This window comes from Ptychodera flava, chromosome 19, assembly GCF_041260155.1.
Source record: "Ptychodera flava strain L36383 chromosome 19, AS_Pfla_20210202, whole genome shotgun sequence".
In the NCBI taxonomy this organism is placed as follows: domain Eukaryota; kingdom Metazoa; phylum Hemichordata; class Enteropneusta; family Ptychoderidae; genus Ptychodera; species Ptychodera flava.
The window spans coordinates 3,329,658-3,350,847 of record NC_091946.1 but is presented as its reverse complement, the minus strand read 5'-3'; the positions used below and the strand labels follow the sequence as shown (position 1 = coordinate 3,350,847).

The 21,190-nt window shown below is 37.1% G+C and overlaps 1 protein-coding gene across 1 annotated transcript in view; it reads right to left on the bottom strand.

Moving 5' to 3' along the window:
• Nucleotides 1-19,996, bottom strand: part of LOC139118404 (organic cation transporter protein-like) — a 35,948-nt gene extending 15,952 nt beyond the window's left edge. Inside the window, exon 1 of the mRNA XM_070681705.1 lies at nucleotides 19,278-19,996. Coding sequence (XP_070537806.1) covers nucleotides 19,278-19,733 — 456 coding nt within the window. The 5' untranslated portion in view covers nucleotides 19,734-19,996. The remainder of the gene's footprint in view (nucleotides 1-19,277) is intronic.
• Between the last annotated feature and the right edge of the window lie 1,194 nt (nucleotides 19,997-21,190).

Below are 21,190 nucleotides of genomic sequence, written 5' to 3'. Positions count from 1 at the left end.
ACCTCTTCATGAATATTGACGTCAAAATGTTAGTTGCAGACTGCAACATCAAACTCAAATATATGCCACAAGCTCTTACAGCCTTAAGGACAAATGTAAAATGTCTTGTCCAAGGCATTATACAAAGTGCTCTCAGCAAAGTGTCTGCTACAACAGAGAGCCCTGCTCTCAAAAGTGTACCGTAATTCTAGTGTCATATAAATGTGGTTAGGTAACTTTTCGCATGCCACAGTTATATAGCAAACTAGCAGCCGATCGAGCTCCTCGAGGTACTCTATATCTGAATGTTCAAACTGCATAATACTTTTCTTTTGCCAACGGCATGCTTTTCAACCCGCTGATGAATACTTAACGGATGTTTGTAATAATAACGCCGCTGCAAGCAGAGAGAATAAATGATAATAACCGGAGGTTCCTACTTGTGTGTCATAGCAGATAACTCGTCCTGTCATTTTATATGTACCATCGCTCAATTCCTTGTAAACGCTCTAACAGCATTTGCGTCACAGTGTGCAATCGTCGGCGATGAAAAAAGAAATTGCGAGATTAGTGCGATTCATTGTTGAATTGTCGAAAACAGACGTCGAATCCGGCGTCTGCATTTTTAGAATCTTTTGTGAGCTTCTATACAGCGGCAAATTCTATCGGACAGCTCCGATACTTTGTCAATAAAATCGTTCTATAGCCAGGCTACCCGACCAATTACTCATCGACAAGATGAAATGGTGAGATGTTATTGTAGATGTGCATGCATGTCTCAATTGAAAGTGACAGTCACAAGCCTTGCAGTTTTTTCGACATTCTGTTTGCCGCTCACTTCACACCTTGAGACAGATTTCAGGACTATCAAAAATAGTGAGATTTTTTGCTATTCTGTAATTGTGCAACCTCAAACTCGTGAAAATAAATTTGAAAGTCTAAATTTTGTTGACATTAAAGATTTTACACGTAAAGGTATGACATAGAGAACAACCCTCATTTTGAATGTATATTAATTGGTTATTTTGAGCTAATTTACATTTCCAATCCAAAATTTGGACCGACGGTGACCCTCGATTCTCAGTCTGTATGGTGAAAGAGTCTATTGTATCCAGTTACCACGAGGAAAGTATAAGCAACTATCCAAAACGTAAACCTTCTATGCGCGTCCAACCTTAAAACTACAGGAAAAGATTTTAATTGCTTTTTGGGAAACAATTTTTTGAATCTTCGCGTTCATTTTCCGTCCCGACATTAGCTTTATTATTTCATGCATTTATGGAATGTTTATTGAGTAATGTTTTGTAACTATATATTATCTTCGCGGAACCTTCTTACTTCGATTACGATGAGGTAATCTAGTTTAACATAAAGTTTAGTATAGTCTATAGAGACGTTGCAATTACATGTCCACAGGCTACACGGCATTGGTATTAAAACTTCATGATTTCCTGCAGGGTATTTAAAGCCTGAAGTGTCGAAATAACTATTGCTAGAGATGTCCTTTTAACGATATTACCTATTTTGAGATTGCCATGATATCTTTGCGTGTGGCATTAGTCTGTCAAAAGCATTAAAGATTTGTATTTTTGCAGGTGGTTGTGTATGTTGTATATTTATACTAAATGAGCCTGATATTATTAGTATAAATTCTGATAGGCTCTTTAGGTCACTTGAAATATTCAAAACTCTAAAACGTTGATTAAATTCACGTTTACTCGATGATTTTATACAAGTTCAGTTGGACTATTCGAAATCTAGATATTTTACAAGACCTTACTGTACTGCTGCTTGCGTGGACAATTTTTAGATAAGCCGGGGGAGAAGCGTCTTGTTTTTCTGAAAAATCAATAATTCAGTTTTCAAAAAACACTAAACACTAGGAATTATGGCCATTTCAATTTCAAATCTCATTAGATATTCTGTACTTTGTGTTTCTGATACTAAATTTAAAATTCCAAATCTCATTAGATCACTGTGGGGGACTGTGATGAGCAATTGTGTACCATTTTTGTTTCTGTGATACACAGTTTGGTCAAAAACCCCTGATTCTTAATTATGGATGACATTCAAGAAAGTTTGAAGTTTGAGCAAAACTTTAAATCTTTCCGGTTTCGAATTACGCATTGCCTTAATATTGAAAAGAAGTGCATTCGAGAGCTAACAGAGAGGCGTGGCACCATTAAGGGGTATGGAGACCTTAATTTTGATGAACGTATGCCAGCATAGCGAAAATAGGAACTTATCAAAAAACGCGCATACTTTTTGTGATAACAGTTAAACATCCAGGGTATCCTCTCAGCGCAAACATTTGCCTTTTAACGGACAGAAAACGAGAACCTCCATTCTACAATAAATTTGACTGCAAATAGGAAAGCAATTTATGGGGTATATTTACATATATTGGCACTCACAATTCACGTTTATCCTTGGGGACAGTTTGCAGATTGGCCAGACGCACGGCTAGTTATAACGCCACGTGCAACTTTAGTTTCTTTACAGTCATGGCACGTCTGTCTGACAGTTAGGATGTAATTTTACTCTGTGCACGTTTGAGTTTACCTGAACCATGGATTTCAGAGTGTCTTTAATGGCCGTCGATGCTGCTATGGCAACACCATTGGGTGCAGAACTGCATACATACATATCGACGATGCAGCAACAGCATTACCATCCTTCGTTCGATAGCCAAATGTATCTGCAATAAGCAAACACTTTACGACAACGCAAGTCCAGTCTTGTCCAAATGACAAGGGTCAAACTCCGCGTTAGACTGCGCAGGGAAGCGGGTTCGTTCCAGAGTATCAAGAAGTTGGCCTCGGGAAGAATAGATCTACCTTACAACTAACTAATGCTGCAGTGTAGATAGACAGACAGACAGATAGATAGATAGATAGATAGATAGATAGATAGATAGATAGATAGATAGATAGATAGATAGATAGATAGATAGATATAAGATAGATATTAGATAGATAGATAGATAGATAGATAGATAGATAGATAGATAGATAGATAGATAGATAGATAGATAGATAGATAGATAGATAGATAGATAGATAGATAGATAGATAGATAGATAGATAGATAGATAGATAGATAGATAGATAGATAGATAGATAGATAGATAGATAGATAGAGTTTGGTAGATAGATAAAGAAAAAACAAATAATCAAATAAATAATAATTAAATAAACACATTATTGAATATTTTGTTCCTTCCTTATTCGCTATAGCAGAGACATTCAAATCGTCGTGTATGTTGTTCTGCGTCGAGACTTGTGCGCACATGTAGAGATTATGAAACAACTGGCTTATAGTACGCGGCTTGCATAAAGAAGGACGCCTTACGTTTATAGAGCGAAAGTAATTCTGATAGTATGCCTTCTGTGGATAAAAAAACTACCCAGACTACTTTTATTCAAAGTGTTTCTCGTGCCGGACTGACCTCGGTACAGCAGTAAACCAACAATTCATGCATGGATGAATGCGTACACAAATATCTACGTTCTGTTTGGTATTTGTACAGCGGATTGCATTAATTGAGTCACTAAAGTATACATGTATTAATAGTAAGAGAATATATCATCACGTTATTGCCAAGCATGATGCTCGATAATATTACAGAGACGTAAGCCGCACGTTGCCCAAAAGTTGAATTGGACTTTTTCACATCTTTCACAGACTAGATAAGTGACAGTCTACATGCATCAGTGTCGTTTCAGTGTCTAGTCATATTATTACAACTCGCCAAAAACCGCGGTCTGTTTCAAAAGCAAGGGCGCCTCGCTGACCCCAGAGCTTTATCAAGGCGCCCGTGCGTGGTGTCGAATTAACGCATATTTTTCTCATCCAATGTATTGTATAATTGCAAATTGCAAATTACAAAGTCGTAGTGAATAGTAGGTAATCTTGTGGTGAGAAAAGAAGTAGAGATAGAACGTCGACCGATTTTGATTACTCTCGATTCATTCGATGAGTACTGAAATACAAATTGAACTCATTTGATAAATGCCCAATGCTAGAGTTATGTTGTGTCACATATTTTTACTTTCATCCGTGCCGAGAGACTTCTCTCAGATCTGTACACAACGCAACTGTATCCAATTGTAACCATAATATAATGTTACGTTTGCAAAGATAAATATTTTCAAAGTAACTGTCATCTACTCAATGAAAACACTATATCCAGAAATATTAAACGGGGTTCCGTTCATTACACCGTCGAGTAATCTATAGAGGTTCCGCAAACATTTGTTTTCGAGCCAGTATTTTATTACTTTAAAGTATGGACGTTCAGGAGACAAAAGCAAAATACTCTCTTGAAATTCTTCCTCTATCGCGTGATATTTATGAGCCGATATTTTATTTGCAGATAATAATATATATATATATATATATATATATATATATATATATATATATATATATATATATATATATATATATATATATATATATATATATATATATATATATTATATATATCAGGTGTCCCGGTATGTTAGGTTTCACAGAGAGTAAAACATGTTGGGTTCTGTGTATTTTAAAAGGCGCTATACTGTTAGGCTTTGACGTCAAACTCACAATGGGATTCAAAATACAGAATTAGAAGACAGCATGTGTAATGAGTGTTCGGAATAACAGTTTGTATGAAAGCTAGTTAAGTTGAAGCGGTCAATCGACTAGTAGGTCCACAATCACCAGGCTCCTGCAAAACAGTAACGACTACAATTACCGTTGATGGGAAGCGCGCTCGTTTACCTGACCGACGCATGTCCTGAAATTATACCCTTGTATAGAAATTTGAGTCAGAAAGCGGAATTCTTCAATATTTTGCACATTTTTATTATAGTTACAAAGAAGGCGGCGGCGGCTAGAATAGTGTTTGTGCAAAAAGGTAAAGTACTGTCAGAAAAAATGTCGTCTTCTAAGTAGAATCGGTATTCATTTCGTAAAATCATGATCACAGCAGTTATTTCTCGATACGTCACTGTCAACATTCACAACAGTTTCTTTATTTTTCATGCAAAAACGAAATGCAGAAATACTTGTCTATGTTCCTAATGGGTTTATATATTGTGTACATGTACCCGGTACACCATATCAGTGTGTCACAATAACAGTATAGGTGTGTATAATTTAAAGAGTAACAAGCCGTAAGTTCTTGATTTATCGCTTTGATCAATTTTTAACTGTGTCCACAATAATTGGTAAGTGGAGCCAGAGGAGTTGAGAGGCTGAGAGATTGATTGAGAGTTGGGGAGGGGGAGAAAGACAGACAGATACAGACTGAAGACAGATAGTTAGGGTCAGAGACAGGTAGACAGAAGCAGACAGACAAATAGAAGGTAGACAAGGGATCGATGGATAATGCTGTATGTTCAGACTTGCAAGCAAATATACGTATATCCATAAATCTATATATGTTATGAATATATAATTATGAAGATTATATGTATGTATGTATGTAGGTATGTATGTATTGTATGTATGTATGTATGTATGTTATGTGTGTGTGTGTGTGTGTGCGTGCGTGCCTGGGTGCGTGCGTGCGTGCGTGCGTGCGTGCGTGCGTATGTATGTATGTATGTATGTATGTATGTATGTATGTATGTATGTATGTAATGTATGTATGTATGATGTATGTATGTATGTATCTTGTATATATGTGTGCATATGTATAGTTGTATGTATGTATGCATGTATGCATGTATGTAGGTAGGTAGGTAGGTAGGTAGGTGTGTGTATACAAGCATGCATGGAGACAGAGAAATACATTTATTTTCGTTGAAATACACGGAAATGAAGACATACATAATATTGATTTAATGGTTAAAATGATTTCACGAGGAATTCTTCGTCTTGCTTAAATATATGTCATTAGCAAACAGAGCATTGTTTGTTGAATGTTTGGCAACTTTATACGATATGTTTTCTTCTCAACCGGTGCGTATTTCAGTTTTTCGTATAACATGTTTGTCAGCCCCTATAGTGATCACTTATTTGGTTCCATTGTGATTTACTGCAATTGGACCTTTTATTTTAAACACATGGCAATGAATATGATTGAACATTGTTTTCAGTTGGACATAACTTTCCATGACAATACGAATGCCGTTAATGTTGATGTCTCGAGGGTTTTTTTCTTTCCTGGAAGAATCCTGCGAAAAAATCAAGATTTCAACTCCGCCTTGACAGTAACTCTCCTTTGATAGTGCAGTCTCTCAAATCATGTATTATTTATCGATGTCAAGAACTAACCAGACAAGCAATAACATTGCATCAGACAATCCCTCTGTGACCTCAAATTCTAGCGAAATCACGGCGCCACTACAGTCCTCTCGTATTTTATCAAATTTTCAAAGTCATCTTAATAGTAGTGTCAGTATCGCCGTACAACAGTTACAGACCCTGTGAAAGTTTAAGGGCGTCCAAAAATGCCATAGACCTAAGCTTTGTTATGGCTCATTCAGAGTACTCTATCATCACCCTAGTGTAAGGCATTTCACTTAACACTGATAGAAAGGGGAAATTTTATGAATGCAATTTCCCGCAGACGGCACATTTATCACGCATGGTCGACAGAACAGTCGATGAAATCCCCGAATTTGATACACCGACACATCATAAACTTCCGCCGAACATTAGAGAGAAAAATTCACCCCATATTCATTTTTGGTTTAACATGGACAGTTACCATGACAACAGTGGAGGTTTCACGCAGTCTATTAAGACTGTGAATTAGTTTTTGAGAGAACACTAAGGAATGAAATGCATGCTTCAGAACTACTCGGTCAATGCAATGATATAGATGAAAGCTACTTGCTTTAGCAGCGAGGGATAACGACTGATAAAGTTGGATGAGATAAACGGTAACAAGTGGCCTCGCTACGGTCCCTTTTATTAGCACACAGATAGGTCATCAATAGTAAGATAAAATGTCTATAAATTCTTACAAGGTCATATATACAGATTGATAGTTGGAGAGATAGATTTATTTTACCGTAGTTATGAAGTTATGTGTATATATATATATATATATATATATATATATATATATATATATATATATATATATATATATATATATATATATATATATCATAAGATGTAGATGGGGTCTCGTTTGAAAGCATACAATATACACATTATTTGAATCCATTTATTATACCCATCTATCATTTGTCATAAATACGCGGTAAGAAGAGTTCTTTATCAAAATTCTGCAATGATTAATCTCTTTTATTTTAATTCAGTATTTTATTCTGGACACTACATCTTTTAAGTTTGTAAATATTTACAAGATTTTAGTTTATCAATAATTGTGATTTAGAATAAAAACAAAGTATGTGTTAATGAATTCCACATTGGGAAAATATCACGGCATGTTTCCTACACAGAACAACACATGACACACACGTTACAAAACAGAAACACCGTTGGTCTTGAGAAAGACACGCTCACGACCTTGACCCACACAGTGTCAAAACAGATAATATGTGGCACAATGGCGACAAACTAAATTTGTTATCTGAATCCTAGCGTAAGACATCTTATTGACGTACTGATTGATTAATCAATGCAAAATTTTCGCTGTAGCCGTTAACAAGAATCAGGGAATTCTCAGTTAACTCAGCCAAAAAATATCCCGAAACTGAACCTTCCGCAGAATTTTGTCGACAAAAAAAAACCAAACATTTTCAACGCAGTGTACCGTAAGCCGTCACTAAAAAGTATCGCATTTAAAGGCAAATCATCATGCTTGCTTGTTTGTTTCTAAAATTTATATAACATTTGGAAAAAATGAGTATTGGCAGCCTTGGTTATCTATTAGGCCTTAATAACGTTCTAGACTTTCGCCTCGTAAAGTATCTAAGTGTCTATGGTAAACTATTGCTATCTACTTTTAATCGTTTTGTCCATGTGTAAGTGATTATCAAAGCAACATTTATACTGAAGTCTGCGATGAGCAAGTACATTTGGTTTTACAGCAAATACATTTGGTACTATAGCAAGTACATTCGATACAATAGCAAGTACATTTTGTACCATAGCAAGTACATTTTGTATAATAGCAAGTACATCGGAGCTGCATTGGGTACTATAGCAAGTACATTTGGCACTATAGCAAGTGCATTTTTTACTATAGCAAGTACATTGGGTACTGATAGCAAGTACATTTGGCTACTATAGCAAGTACATTTGGTATAATAGCAAGTACATTTGGTACTATAGCAAGTACATTTGGTATTATAGCAAGTACATTTGGTATTATAGCAAGTACATTGGGTACTATAGCAAGTACATTGGAGCTGCATTGGGTACTATAGCAAGTACATTTAGTACTATAGCAAGTACATTTGGGTACTATAGCAAGTACATCGGGTATTATAGCAAATAAATGTGGTACTGTAGCAAGTACATCGGGTATTATAGCAAATACATTGGGTACTATGAAGGAACATTTGGCACTATAGCAAGTATATTGGCACTATAGCAAGTATATTTGGCTCTATAGCAAGTACATTTTGTACTATAGCAAGGACATTTGGTACTTTTGCAAATACATTGGCTACTATAGCACGTACATTTGGTAATATAGCAAGTACTCTTGGCACTATAGCAAGCACATTGGGTATTAGAGCAAGTACATTTGGTACTGTAGTAAGTACATTTGGTACTGTAGCCTTCATGTAAGTAGAAGCGTTTACAACCACTACTTTAATCAAATTACTTAACAGGTAGCAAACTTTCCTGTGTGATTCGGCTACATTTAATCACAGGAAATGGAGATATAGTAAATGAAGGTGGTGGCCATTTAATGGTACGCGAATTGTAACTGAAAAATTATTTACTGATCGAAAATACTCGTACCTTTATGATATCAACCTTTGTTTAGAAACAATGACACAATCACACGTACGTATTAGCATATCTTAGATTATCTTGTGGTACTTGATATTTAGCTGAGACTGGCAGTGCAGAGTTATCCGATTTTAAAATATGAGGATATCTGTGTAAATTATCGTGTGGTACTTGATATTTAGCTGAGACTGGCAGTGCAGAGTTATCCGGTTTCAAATTGAGGATATCTGTGTAAATTATCGTGTGGTACTTGATATTTAGCTGAGACTGGCAGTGCAGAGTTATCCGATTTTAAAAAATGAGGATATCTGTGTAGATTATCGTGTGGTATTTGATATTTAGCTGAGACTGACAGTGCAGAGTTATCCGGTTTTAAAAATTAAGGATATCTGTGTAGATTATCGTGTGGTACTTGATATTTAGATGAGACTGGCTGTGCAGAGTTATCCGGTTTTAAAAATTGAGGATATCTGTGTAGATTATCGTGTGGTACTTGATATTTTGCTGAGACTGGCAGTGCAGAGTTATCCGGTTTTAAAATTGAGGATATCTGTGTAAATTATCGTGTGTACTTGATATTTAGCTGAGACTGTTAGTGCAGAGTTATCCGGTTTTCAAAATTGAGGATATCTGTGTAATTATCGTGTGGTACTTGATATTAGCTGAGACTGGCAGTGCAGAGTTATCCGGTTTTAAAAATTGAGGATATCTGTGTAAATTATCGTGTGTACTTGATATTTAGCTGAGACTGGCAGTGCAGAGTTATCCGGTTTTAAAATTGAGGATATCTGTGTAAATTATCGTGTGGTACTTGATATTTAGCTGAGACTGTTAGTGCAGAGTTATCCGGTTTTAAAAATTGAGGATATCTGTGTAAATTATCGTGTGGTACTTGATATTTAGCTGAGACTGGCAGTGCAGAGTTATCCGGTTTTCAAAATTGAGGATATCAGTGTAAATTATCGTGTGGTACTTGATATTTAGCTGAGACTGGCAGTGCAGAGTTATCCGGTTTTGAAATTGAGGATATCTGTGTAAATTATCGTGTGGTACTTGATATTTAGCTGAGACTGACAGTGCAGAGTTATCCGGTTTTAAAAATTGAGGATATCTGTGTAGATTATCGTGTGGTACTTGATATTTAGCTGAGACTGGCAGTGCAGAGTTATCCGATTTTAAAATTGAGGATATCTGTGTAAATTATCGTGTGGTACTTGATATTTAGCTGAGACTGGCAGTGCAGAGTTATCCGGTTTTAAAAATTGAGGATATCTGTGTAAATTATCGTGTGGTACTTGATATTTAGTTGAGACTGGCAGTGCAGATTTATCCGGTTTTGAAAATTGAGGATATCTGTGTAAATTATCGTGTGGTACTTGATATTTAGCTGAGACTGGCAGTGCAGAGTTATCCGATTTTAAAAATTGAGGATATCTGTGTAAATTATCGTGTGGTACTTGATATTTAGCTGAGACTGTAGTGCAGATTTATCCGGTTTTGAAAATTGAGGATATCTGTGTAAATTATCGTGTGGTACTTGATATTTAGCTGAGACTGGCAGTGCAGAGTTATCCGATTTTAAAAATTGAGGATATCTGTGTAAATTATCGTGTGGTACTTGATATTTAGTTGAGACTGGCAGTGCAGATTTATCCGGTTTTGAAAATTGAGGATATCTGTGTAAATTATCGTGTGGTACTTGATATTTAGCTGAGACTGGCAGTGCAGAGTTATCCGGTTTTCAAAATTGAGGATATCTGTGTAAATTATCGTGTGGTACTTGATATTTAGATGAGACCTACTGTGCAGTGTTATCCGGTTTTAAAAATTGAGGATATCTGTGTAGATTATCGTGTGGTACTTGATATTTAGCTGAGACTGGCAGTGCAGTGTTATCCGGTTTTAAAAATTGAGGATATCTGTGTAGATTATCGTGTGGTACTTGATATTTAGCTGAGACCGTTAGTGCAGTGTTATCCGGTTTTAAAAATTGAGGATATCTGTGTAGATTATCGTGTGGTACTTGATATTTTGCTGAGACTGGCAGTGCAGAGTTACCGGTTTTAAAAATTGGGATATCTGTGTAAATTATCGTGTGGTACTTGATATTTTGCTGAGACTGGCAGTGCAGAGTTACCGGTTTTAAAAATTGAGGATATCTGTGTTGTAACTTTTGAAAAGTAACGATACTCTTGGTCTCTGAGCGGACAATATATTTGTGTTTGTGTAAGATTGTGTTTGAGCAGGCAATCTGCCTTTCTGGCCAGGTATGACAGACGTGAACTTCAACAGGAGCAAGGTATGCGCATGCGCTTATGTCCACTCACATGTCTTAATTTATGCATTGTGCATATTGCTCCACCCTTTCAATTTCTGCTTAAGGAAAAAATGTCTAAATTTGAATTCTTCAAAATACAATTAACCATTAACCAAAGTGATGTGGCTTTTGAGCGCTGAAACAACCAGAGTTTGATTACATGGTACGGATGAACATGCGTAGACTCTGTCCAGGCCAGATATTTTTTGGGGGGTTGTTTCATGTATTGCGTTGTGTTTCTCATCCACATGATGGAAATGAATCAAGCTTTTCACTGAGCATCGCGTATCGATGTTATAGTGTTGTGATTCGTACTGCATTGGGGATACCGTATATGTTCACTGATTCTTCGCACTGTGTTTCGCCTACCCACGTGACATTGGCCTTCTTGGGGCGCTTGAAATAGACATCAGGATGATTGGCACTGTAAGATTGTTGATTAATTTGATCCTCGTAGTTCTATACTCATCCTTTATTTGCAAATAAGCTTAAGCTTATCGCTTTATTGCCTGAAATGCAGGTACTTAGCTCTCTGGTACTTTTTCAACTCGCGGATAATTCTCTAGCTAGCGTTGAATAATTCCTGAAGTTCACCTGGTTTAACTCAGAGAGTCACAGTTATACAGAGTCAAAGGGTTAAGAGTGCACGTCATCTTTGAAGGATATGAATGTACTCTACAACACATGGGTTTCAGCTTCTCCAAAGCTGAATTTTGTATTTTGCTAATCCTATACACTGACGACAATGTTCTACTTACATGCAACCCGGAAACGCATACTTTACAACTTATAACTATATAGCGGTTACATCGTAAGAATTGAATTCAAACATGATCCACATGGATCGAAATTCAATTCAAATAGCTGCTCTTTCGTCTTTGTCTATTTTTGTATCATCCATTTATTTAGCTAGCTACCTAACTGTAAATCTATGTTTCCCTGTATCTGTAAATCTATCCATATCGAAAATGTATGTAAGTGTATGTAGGTACGTTAGTATCTAATAATCTGTTTTCGTACATGATATATATACATACACACACACACACACACACACACACACACACACACACACACATATATATATATATATATATATATATTATATATATAATATATACTATATATATATATATATATATATATATATTTTATCAATTCAAGATAAACTCACTTACATGAGCAAGGTTATTGTTGTGTTTTTACGCTCATGAAAATGAAATTATCCTCAGGTCAGATTTGTAATCGAAGTGAAAAATAGAAGGTTAGGTCAAACCTCAAGTTTACAGTAAACTGTATCAAATATAAAGTTAAACATAAAATGGGAATGTTGGCATTAAAACCTATATCAGGGACTTCAGTTTCGCACTATCACCCATTAGAAGATGGTTAAATAATGTGATTTCGGTGGTGTAGTCTTGTGCAACGGTGAGGACGTAAGAATGTTTAATTTCCGCTTCGTCGTAATATTGAAAATCTGTTCCACTTAGATTCCTTTCTTTAAGAAGTACAATCTCAGTCACGTCCTTTACATTGAAATGAGAACATTTTGTTTTCGCAGGACACATTAATGCAACGCCAGGTTTTGCAGTGATAAATGGTAACGTCATCAAAAATGGACAGTCGAAGATAATGCTCATGTCACTTGCTACTTGTTGACGTCAAATTGTGCCCAAGATAGATTTTAAAAGTGTCAACAATTGACACAGTTGAATGCTTAAGGGTGCCCGCTTGTGTTGAAATTAGCATTTTTATTGGTTCGTGGACGAGTTCTCAGATTTGAAGTATGGGAATGGGCATCTTTGCAAGATCTTGAAACGGCCACCGTTTGTCTTGTTGGTGAGATCACTAGCCTTCTTTCCTGGCGAAGTCAAATTTCGCCTCAAGTCAAAGTAATTTATTTTGACTTACTTTTCAAAAGAAATGATTCACTTTGCATCCAGATAATTGTTGATATGAAGTTTTACTGGTAAAAGTCGCTGATTTTGAAGAGGGTTAATCATCCATTCAGCTATGCAATTGATTGATCGATCGATCGATTATTCGTACATATCCAACTGAATCAATAATCACCTCCAACCCATACGCCATTATCAAAAGGTCGAATTTTTAATGACTTTGGGATGCATTTGATGAGGATACTCACCCTCAAGTGTTATCGTGATAATTTCAAACGAACAAAGCTTTAGATTAAACTTAAAACAAAAAGCATCGACAGCATGGAATGCAAAAGTAGTCAACTCTATTACATCAGTGTCGTTCCTGCCAGTGACGCCAAGAGTAATGTCGGCATTAGATGTGAAGCAATTCCTTGAGATGGAATTAGACATCTGAACACTTTTATTAATTCGATGCTGTCGACACAGAGCAGTTTACAATGCACATCACGTCCGCCCCAGGTTGACTCCGATATCGCCATGACGTCACGCAGCGAGAGACGAGGTGAGCCATTGAAAGGTTGCAAGGAGCCATTTGCTATGCTCGCACGGAACGTACGGTCAGGTTTCACAAGTATAAACTGCGGGACAGCTCGATCAGAGAATACCGATTGGCTGCTTTCCCTTCCCCACAACCGAGGGGCAACTGTCAGTTTTGAAAGCAGACGATGAGTTTTCAAACGGTCGTTGACTTCAAGAAGATACTCAAATGTCATGTAGAATTCGACTGATAACTTCAAAAGTAATGCAGCGCACTTTTAATAGTTTCCTACACACGATCGTCGCCAGAGGCTATAGTGAAATATTTAGCTCATCCAGCAGACCGTGATTGAGAGGATAAAGAAACATGGACAAAATGCATCATGATAATTTGTTTCACGATTGAACGAGAGAGTTTCAAATACAACGCTCGGGAGTTGTGACAATAAATGTAAGAAGAATAATGTTCACGAACGTATAAATTCTCAGCCTGGTGAACGTACCATCGACTGTTTCCTTCAGCGCCATCATCGAATTAACCAGCTGCTCAAATAGCTTCCTATTCGTTTGGTTTTATTGATGCTATAACTAACTCGATATTATAGCCTTTACCGCTGTTGCCTGGCAAAATGGCCATCCTCTCTCAATTTCGTCAGAGTGTTGAATGAATCAAAAGCTCTGAGACGCAGGTGCTGTACAAATTTGATGAGTTCTTAAATGTGATCATGCAAAGGAAAATTAAATATACAATGCAAGGTAGTCAGTACTCTAAAATACCAAGAGCAAAGCCTATATATAAATATTTCCAGATCCATTCGGTTATCCTTTCCCAAGCACCCACGAAAACTATTTGATTCTGCATAAAGTAATATAAAAATACCTAACGTTCCTAAATGTTTACGGTACAAAATGCCTAAATATTCACTTCAAAAGTAAAAGTACAGCAAATTATGAGAAAATCTGACATTGTACTTGCAACCTTTTGAAACTCTTCGAAAAGTGATCATGATCTAGTATATACAAATGCCGCCATTAAGTGAGAATATATCAGTAGTTCACGACGTATAATTAAGTCCAGGACATTTCGGTTCATAAAAAGTCCAAGTGTTCATAAAAAAGTCCAAGGTCACGACCTTCTGCTCGGGTCTTACATTTTATTTTACTTATAACCTTTTTTTTAGTTTTGCAGTGAGACGATACTCGATAGTTAAGTCTTAGTGAGCGTCTGAAGTTTTATTCTCCAATCAACAAGGACGCGATGATTAACACAATTTCTCCATTACAAATTATAATACTTATAGATTTCAGTATTGATCCAGTATCTGTTGAGCTTTTGTACATTCTGCAGTTTATTTGTTCTGGTGTAAACTACATGTGCAGCCCCATGTTCTAGTGTAGACTACAGCCCCATGTTTTTGTGTAAACTACGGCTCTATGTTCTGGTGTAAATTACAACACACCGCATGCTCATTCCGTGTCGCGATTCGCCAGAAAACGTCACGTGACGAGAAAATAGATACGTCTAGTCCTCGCTGAATCGACAAAAGTGACGTCAAAGGGTATTTTATGAAAAACTGTTGCCCTAGGGAAATAGTTTTGACCAAATTTGGAAACGTGCCCGGTCACGTGACCGTAGTGTCGTCTGCAGCTTTTAAACAATGGCGGGTGACTAGAACGTGATGTGCGCTCGGGATGTGCGACCAAACAAGCTTCTTTCTAAAACAGATAGAATTCCATTCAGACAGCGTAGGAACTTGAACAGCTCATCGACGAAAAAGATTCAAGTGCAACCTAGGATGTTGCTAGGTATATGTTTAGAATATTGGAAGAAAGTGGTTACCAGGTACTACTGTAACCGCTGTGGACTTGGAAATATCGCCATGTAAACTAGTCACTTAGGCCTAATGAATTGTTGCGGTGTAAAATATCAAAACACATTAAAAACTATGACATAATACAACATGAGCGTGTGGTGTGTTTATAAAACACCTAAACCTGGTCTTTATTCGGGCTATAGCGCCCGTTAATGACCCCTCTTGGCCGTGTGTTACCAGAAACACATCGCTATACCCCTCGGCGACGATAGCGATATGTTTCTGGTAACGCACGGCCCCTCGGGGTAATAAACGGGCGCTATAGCCCTCATGACCAGATAATAGGTGTTCACTACAGCCCCATGTTCTCTTCTAAACTACAGCCCCATGTTCTCTTCCCAAACACACGTCGAAATGCTTACTTGTCAACAATGCCTCTCTGCGTGTTATATGTTATTGTTATTGTTTACGACAGAATTTTAGTACGGCCAAGAATTCCTTCATCACGAAAGACAAGGCATATTGTCCACAATTCATTGCGTTCACACCGATTATACCTCCGTATTTCAACCACTGGCACTCTACAAACATACATTGTCAGGGGGAAATAATAAAATGTATGTTTTATAAAAAAATACAGTGTAAATAGTCAAAAGTTAAAACTACACATGCTGTCCAATTAATTTCACCAAAGTTTGGGGACACTATTCCGACCATCAATACACTAGTCTGCTGAATACAAATATTTAAATTGAAAGACTGGGCTTTAAATTAAAACGCCTACTCCTTGTTTTTAGACAAAATATTGTATACAGTCACTGAAGCACGAAATAACTTGTCACATGATATTTCTTCTCTTCGATGCAGTTTGAATGAGAATGCACAATCTGCATTCCCCAGAGATGGTTTACTTTAATTAGGCGGCTATCAACACCTGCACACTTCATGAAAATCCGATGCATCTCCACATTTCACTGGTAAAATGGATTTGCCAGTAGGCTAATGGGCCTTATCGAAAATTATCAATCCTTTAAATTTACCTAGTCTATTTAGGATGTAGGTGTCTTTTACATGAATTGTGACCCATTGAAAATGTACAACATTTGAATATGAAATTCAATATATATATATATATATATATATATATATATATATATATATATATATATATATATATATATATATATATATATATATATATATAAAGGTCAGACAGTTAGATAGGCAGAGAGATAGACTTATTAGCCAGTTATTAGGGAGGAGAGAAGGTACAAGGTAGATCAACACTCAATAGGCAAGTATGGTGAAACGAAATAAAGAATATTATTTAAAGCTCTACCTTCGATACCCCTGAAGAATTTCAATTCAAACTGTATTGATTGAGATTTGACAGTACTACTGAAAAGTTTGGATATGATCGTCTTGTCGGTTTTCGCTATGAAGTCACTTTTTGGTCACACATTTTTATAAGGAGCACGTCTAAAAGTCTAAGGCTTGCTGTTAGAAGAGAATTAGTTTCCTTTTAAGTATACTACATGGTATAACTTCTGCCAAGATTGTTCAACTAGCATCTTGCATTATAATGCTGCTTTTGTTACAATAGCAGATACCATTTTTGCAACTAATCCTTTTTGAGAACAAAATCATTGCAAATTATAAACTTTTCTCTGGAAATAAACTGCTCTTTTGCTGTTTTTATCAAATTAAAATTTGAAGATATAACAGAGTGATAAAATATCATACCTTTCGAGTCATTATGGGTAGCAATTCCGATGAACTTTTAAAATGATTGTTAATCGACCAGACATGTACATAGCACCAAAAATAACATGAACGTGATGTTTGCCCAAGTACATGCGTTTTCCAAAATACATCCATGGCGAAGCTTTGCTATTTCTGGCAAAGCTTTCTTTGTTGAAGTCTTTTGTACCATGATTGTGAAAGAAAAATTATGAACAAAATTGTGTTTAGGAAGGTTGTGTATTCGATTAGCCCTTATAACCTGGTCATGAGAATAAAGCGAAGTGTCCTAATACATCTCAAATCTGAGATAACAGCGTTTATAGGGTCAGACTGCCGTGGGCAGAATATAAAGAATTTGCAACGTGATCGACATCATTAAAAGAGTACACTATGGAATGTTGATTATGATGACGGGACTATTACTGGTGATGACGACATATGTGCGAGGATGTGACAGCGGCGTCGGTGGTGGTGGTGGTGGTGTGTGTGATGATGATGATGATGATGATGCTGATGATGATGCTGATGATGATGGTAGGGCTGGTGGTGGTGGTGGTCGTGGAAACATTTTCGTCACATTTATTACAACGCTATGAACACAGCCAAACAATAAGCTTGAACAAAATATCTATTCAGTATTTCTTGCATTCACAAGATAGTGTACTGCTAAGCCTATAGCTATTTGACATTTAGCTGCCAATATGTAGCGGTTATGATCATGCAGTTCGTCTAGCGCGTTGCACTGTCGATTGTTGGAGCGATTGCTGCCATCTTGGTCCCAAGACGCGACGCAGATACTAGATTTTTTAGCTCCTAAGCCGCTAAGCAGCGTTATGCGAGCTACATGTTCAATAAGGGAAAGTGATCCAGGATAAAGTCGTATTTTATAAAGAATCAGGATTGATATGACCCTAGCACAATTTGGAGAAAGGGTTGTTGGATTACTATTATTGCTGTGGGTGTTAGTATCGTTTATGTCGTCGTTGTGATATGTCATCATGCGGAAGGAGTTGTGAAATAAAATTCATTCGGAAGTGCTATTGTACCCTTTCTGTTATTTTGAAGTGGAACTGTGCAAAGCCTTTCGGCTATTGCATTGCTCTCCAGAAGTGAAAGAGACAGTTTTGGTGACAAAGACAGCATGAAGCATCTAATTTCGATGCCTCTAGCCTCTCTCAGCTGTTCTCTAAACAGAGCTTTTCCTTGCCCGGAACATCTGTTACCTGTGTTTTTATACATTTCAATATTTTTTCAATTCATTATGGCCATCAAATTTCTGAACCCATTCAGCCAATACATTCTGGTCCGTATATTTTGAAATAGTAATGCCATAATCATAATATCAATAGGTTGATTTTCTAACTTTTGCAATAAAATTTAGAAAATTTAGATCAAAAGCGCATCTTAATCAGTGTGCACGCTTGGATTAATTTATCAAGACAGTTTATACTATCTCGGACATTTTCCAACCACACCACTGCTCATGGTAAGTTGACATTTTCGTTTTCCGATGGTGAATTTCAACCAAAACTAAAAATTTCACCGAAAATAGCAGGATTTTCTCTAGCTAGCAACAAATACATATGTTCATTAGAGAACGGCTACTCGCACTGATCCATGACGAGAGCGGCCATGGAGAAATGCAAAAATCGTGGCGTGTTCAGTTGAGTATGCACAATTTTCCCGCCGAAATAATTTTTTGTCGCTCACAGATTAAATCCCCTCGCGCTGTGGGAGGTCACTAGATCTCCCTTAATATACCTTGGTGGCAAATAAAATGGACACGGCTGAAGGTATGTAATTTATAAAATGTACAGAAATGACAGATTTTAATTCTCTAATGACTTCCGTAGCATGGCATACGTTGAATTTTCTATTTAATGACCCGTTTGATTGATAGTGTAAACGCTAATGCCCGAATATCCCAACATTGATAAATGTAGAATGACTGACATCTTTTACCTGTCGGTAAATCAGCGCTGCTTTCAAAAACAACTAAAATGAATCAAAAACCAATTTCTCGATTTTAGACATTAAAGTTCGTGTCAATCATGTTAATTGAATGATTCGCCAGTAGGCTTCAGTGCGGTGTGTTAGAAGCCTGTTACTGTAACGAGACAAAATGAAATAAGCGCTCACCTCGGTGACTGAGGAAGAACGGTAACCGCTATCGTCGTCATGGTAATATGTCCATCCATCGTTGCAGTAGGCTATGGGCAGGCGCTTGGGTCTTGAACACGGTGATGCGGGGGACGAGGCTAGCGTGTCGTTTAATGACGTTTTCGGGTAGTCAGCTGTTCTGTTTGGGTAAAAATAACGGTAGCAGTTGCTCAGTTGGCATGCGTCGTAACGTCGCTCTGACGGAATGAAAAGAGGCAGTTGTCGGGTTTCATTGCGGTTAATCCCGCTGGAGTCCACATGCCTCGTATCGCCCAACTCAGCCACGTAACATCGATGCTGCACGTCGGCGCTGGTGAATACCTGCCCCCAGACGATGAATACAGTCGGCAGTAACATGCAGCAGAGCATTGAGTAGAGGAGTTTCTGATAACGACCAAAGTCCCCTAACAAATTAAGAACATGATCGAATTCCATGATAAGGCTGTGTTACTGCGTGTACGCTTTCCCTTTCACCTGACTCGGGGGTCGCTGGGAATTTGTCCGTCCATCAATTGTGACCAAGGACCGATTTTCACGACTTGTGGACGTCTGTCACGGATCAATAGGCAACTCTACACGGGATCACATCTCCAGTCGTCACATATCCACAAACACAGCGAGCATCAAGTGACAGTCTTGTCAGCGACAGTGACTGAACGAACTGTTCTGCTTATGTAGGCATGTTTACTCCGTGGTATGGCGCATGCGCCTTCGAGAATCGTACATCTCATCCGTAATTGCCGCAGCAACGTGAATCCAGGATGGGGTTAGTTGACTGATGTCTTGTTGATCCTCCCTCTAGTTATGAAAAATTATTGGCAAGCGAATGTGGTTACGTTTGAGTGGAAAGCCTTCCATAAAAATTGATGGCAAATGAGCCTTTAATGGAAAGGCGAACATTTCTCACACACTAGTCTACACTTCTGCACAGATGTGAGACATTGCAAACCTTACAAGAAACATTACAAGAAACAATTTGCGTAAGTTTCACCCGTATATATGTGTATATATGGTCGCAAATAAAAGTTAACATAAACATATAATACAAAGACTACAGACATGGTTTGCGTGTTCTCTCAAACTATTTCAAAGTTTCAAAATGTCCGTAGTCGCTATTGGTCCATCCATCCATCCATCCATCTATCCTCCCATCCATCAACTCATCAATCCATCCATCCAATCATGCATAAATTCATCCATCAATAGGCACATACATACATACACACATACACACATACACAACATACATACACACAACATACATACATACATATACATACATACATACATACATACATACATACATACATACATACATACATACATACATACATACATACATACATACATACATACATACATACATACATACATACATACATACATACATACATACATACATACATACATACATACATACATACATACATACATACATACATACATACATACATACATACATACATACATACATACATACATACATACATACATACATACATACATACATACATACATACATACCATCCGAACAGACAGCAGACAGACAGACAGACAGACAGACAGACAGACACACAGACAGACAAACAGACAGACAGACAGACAGACAGACAGACAGATAGACATGCATGTGCATGCATATATAGTACTCATAAGTATGGGGTTAAAACGTTAAAACGTTAGAAAACGATATTTGTAGACATTTGCTTATTAAAGAGAACAAGTCTTGAATATGAAGGAAAAGGTAAACCATTCTGGATTCTTATCTTTTGTATTTTAATTATATGTTTTCCGAAAATTATAAAAGTATCGAGAAACAAGCCGTCTCCAAGTCGAGATTTTGCAGTCGAAGAGAGAGCCAATTAGAGTTGCCACAGGGCATGAAAATGGCA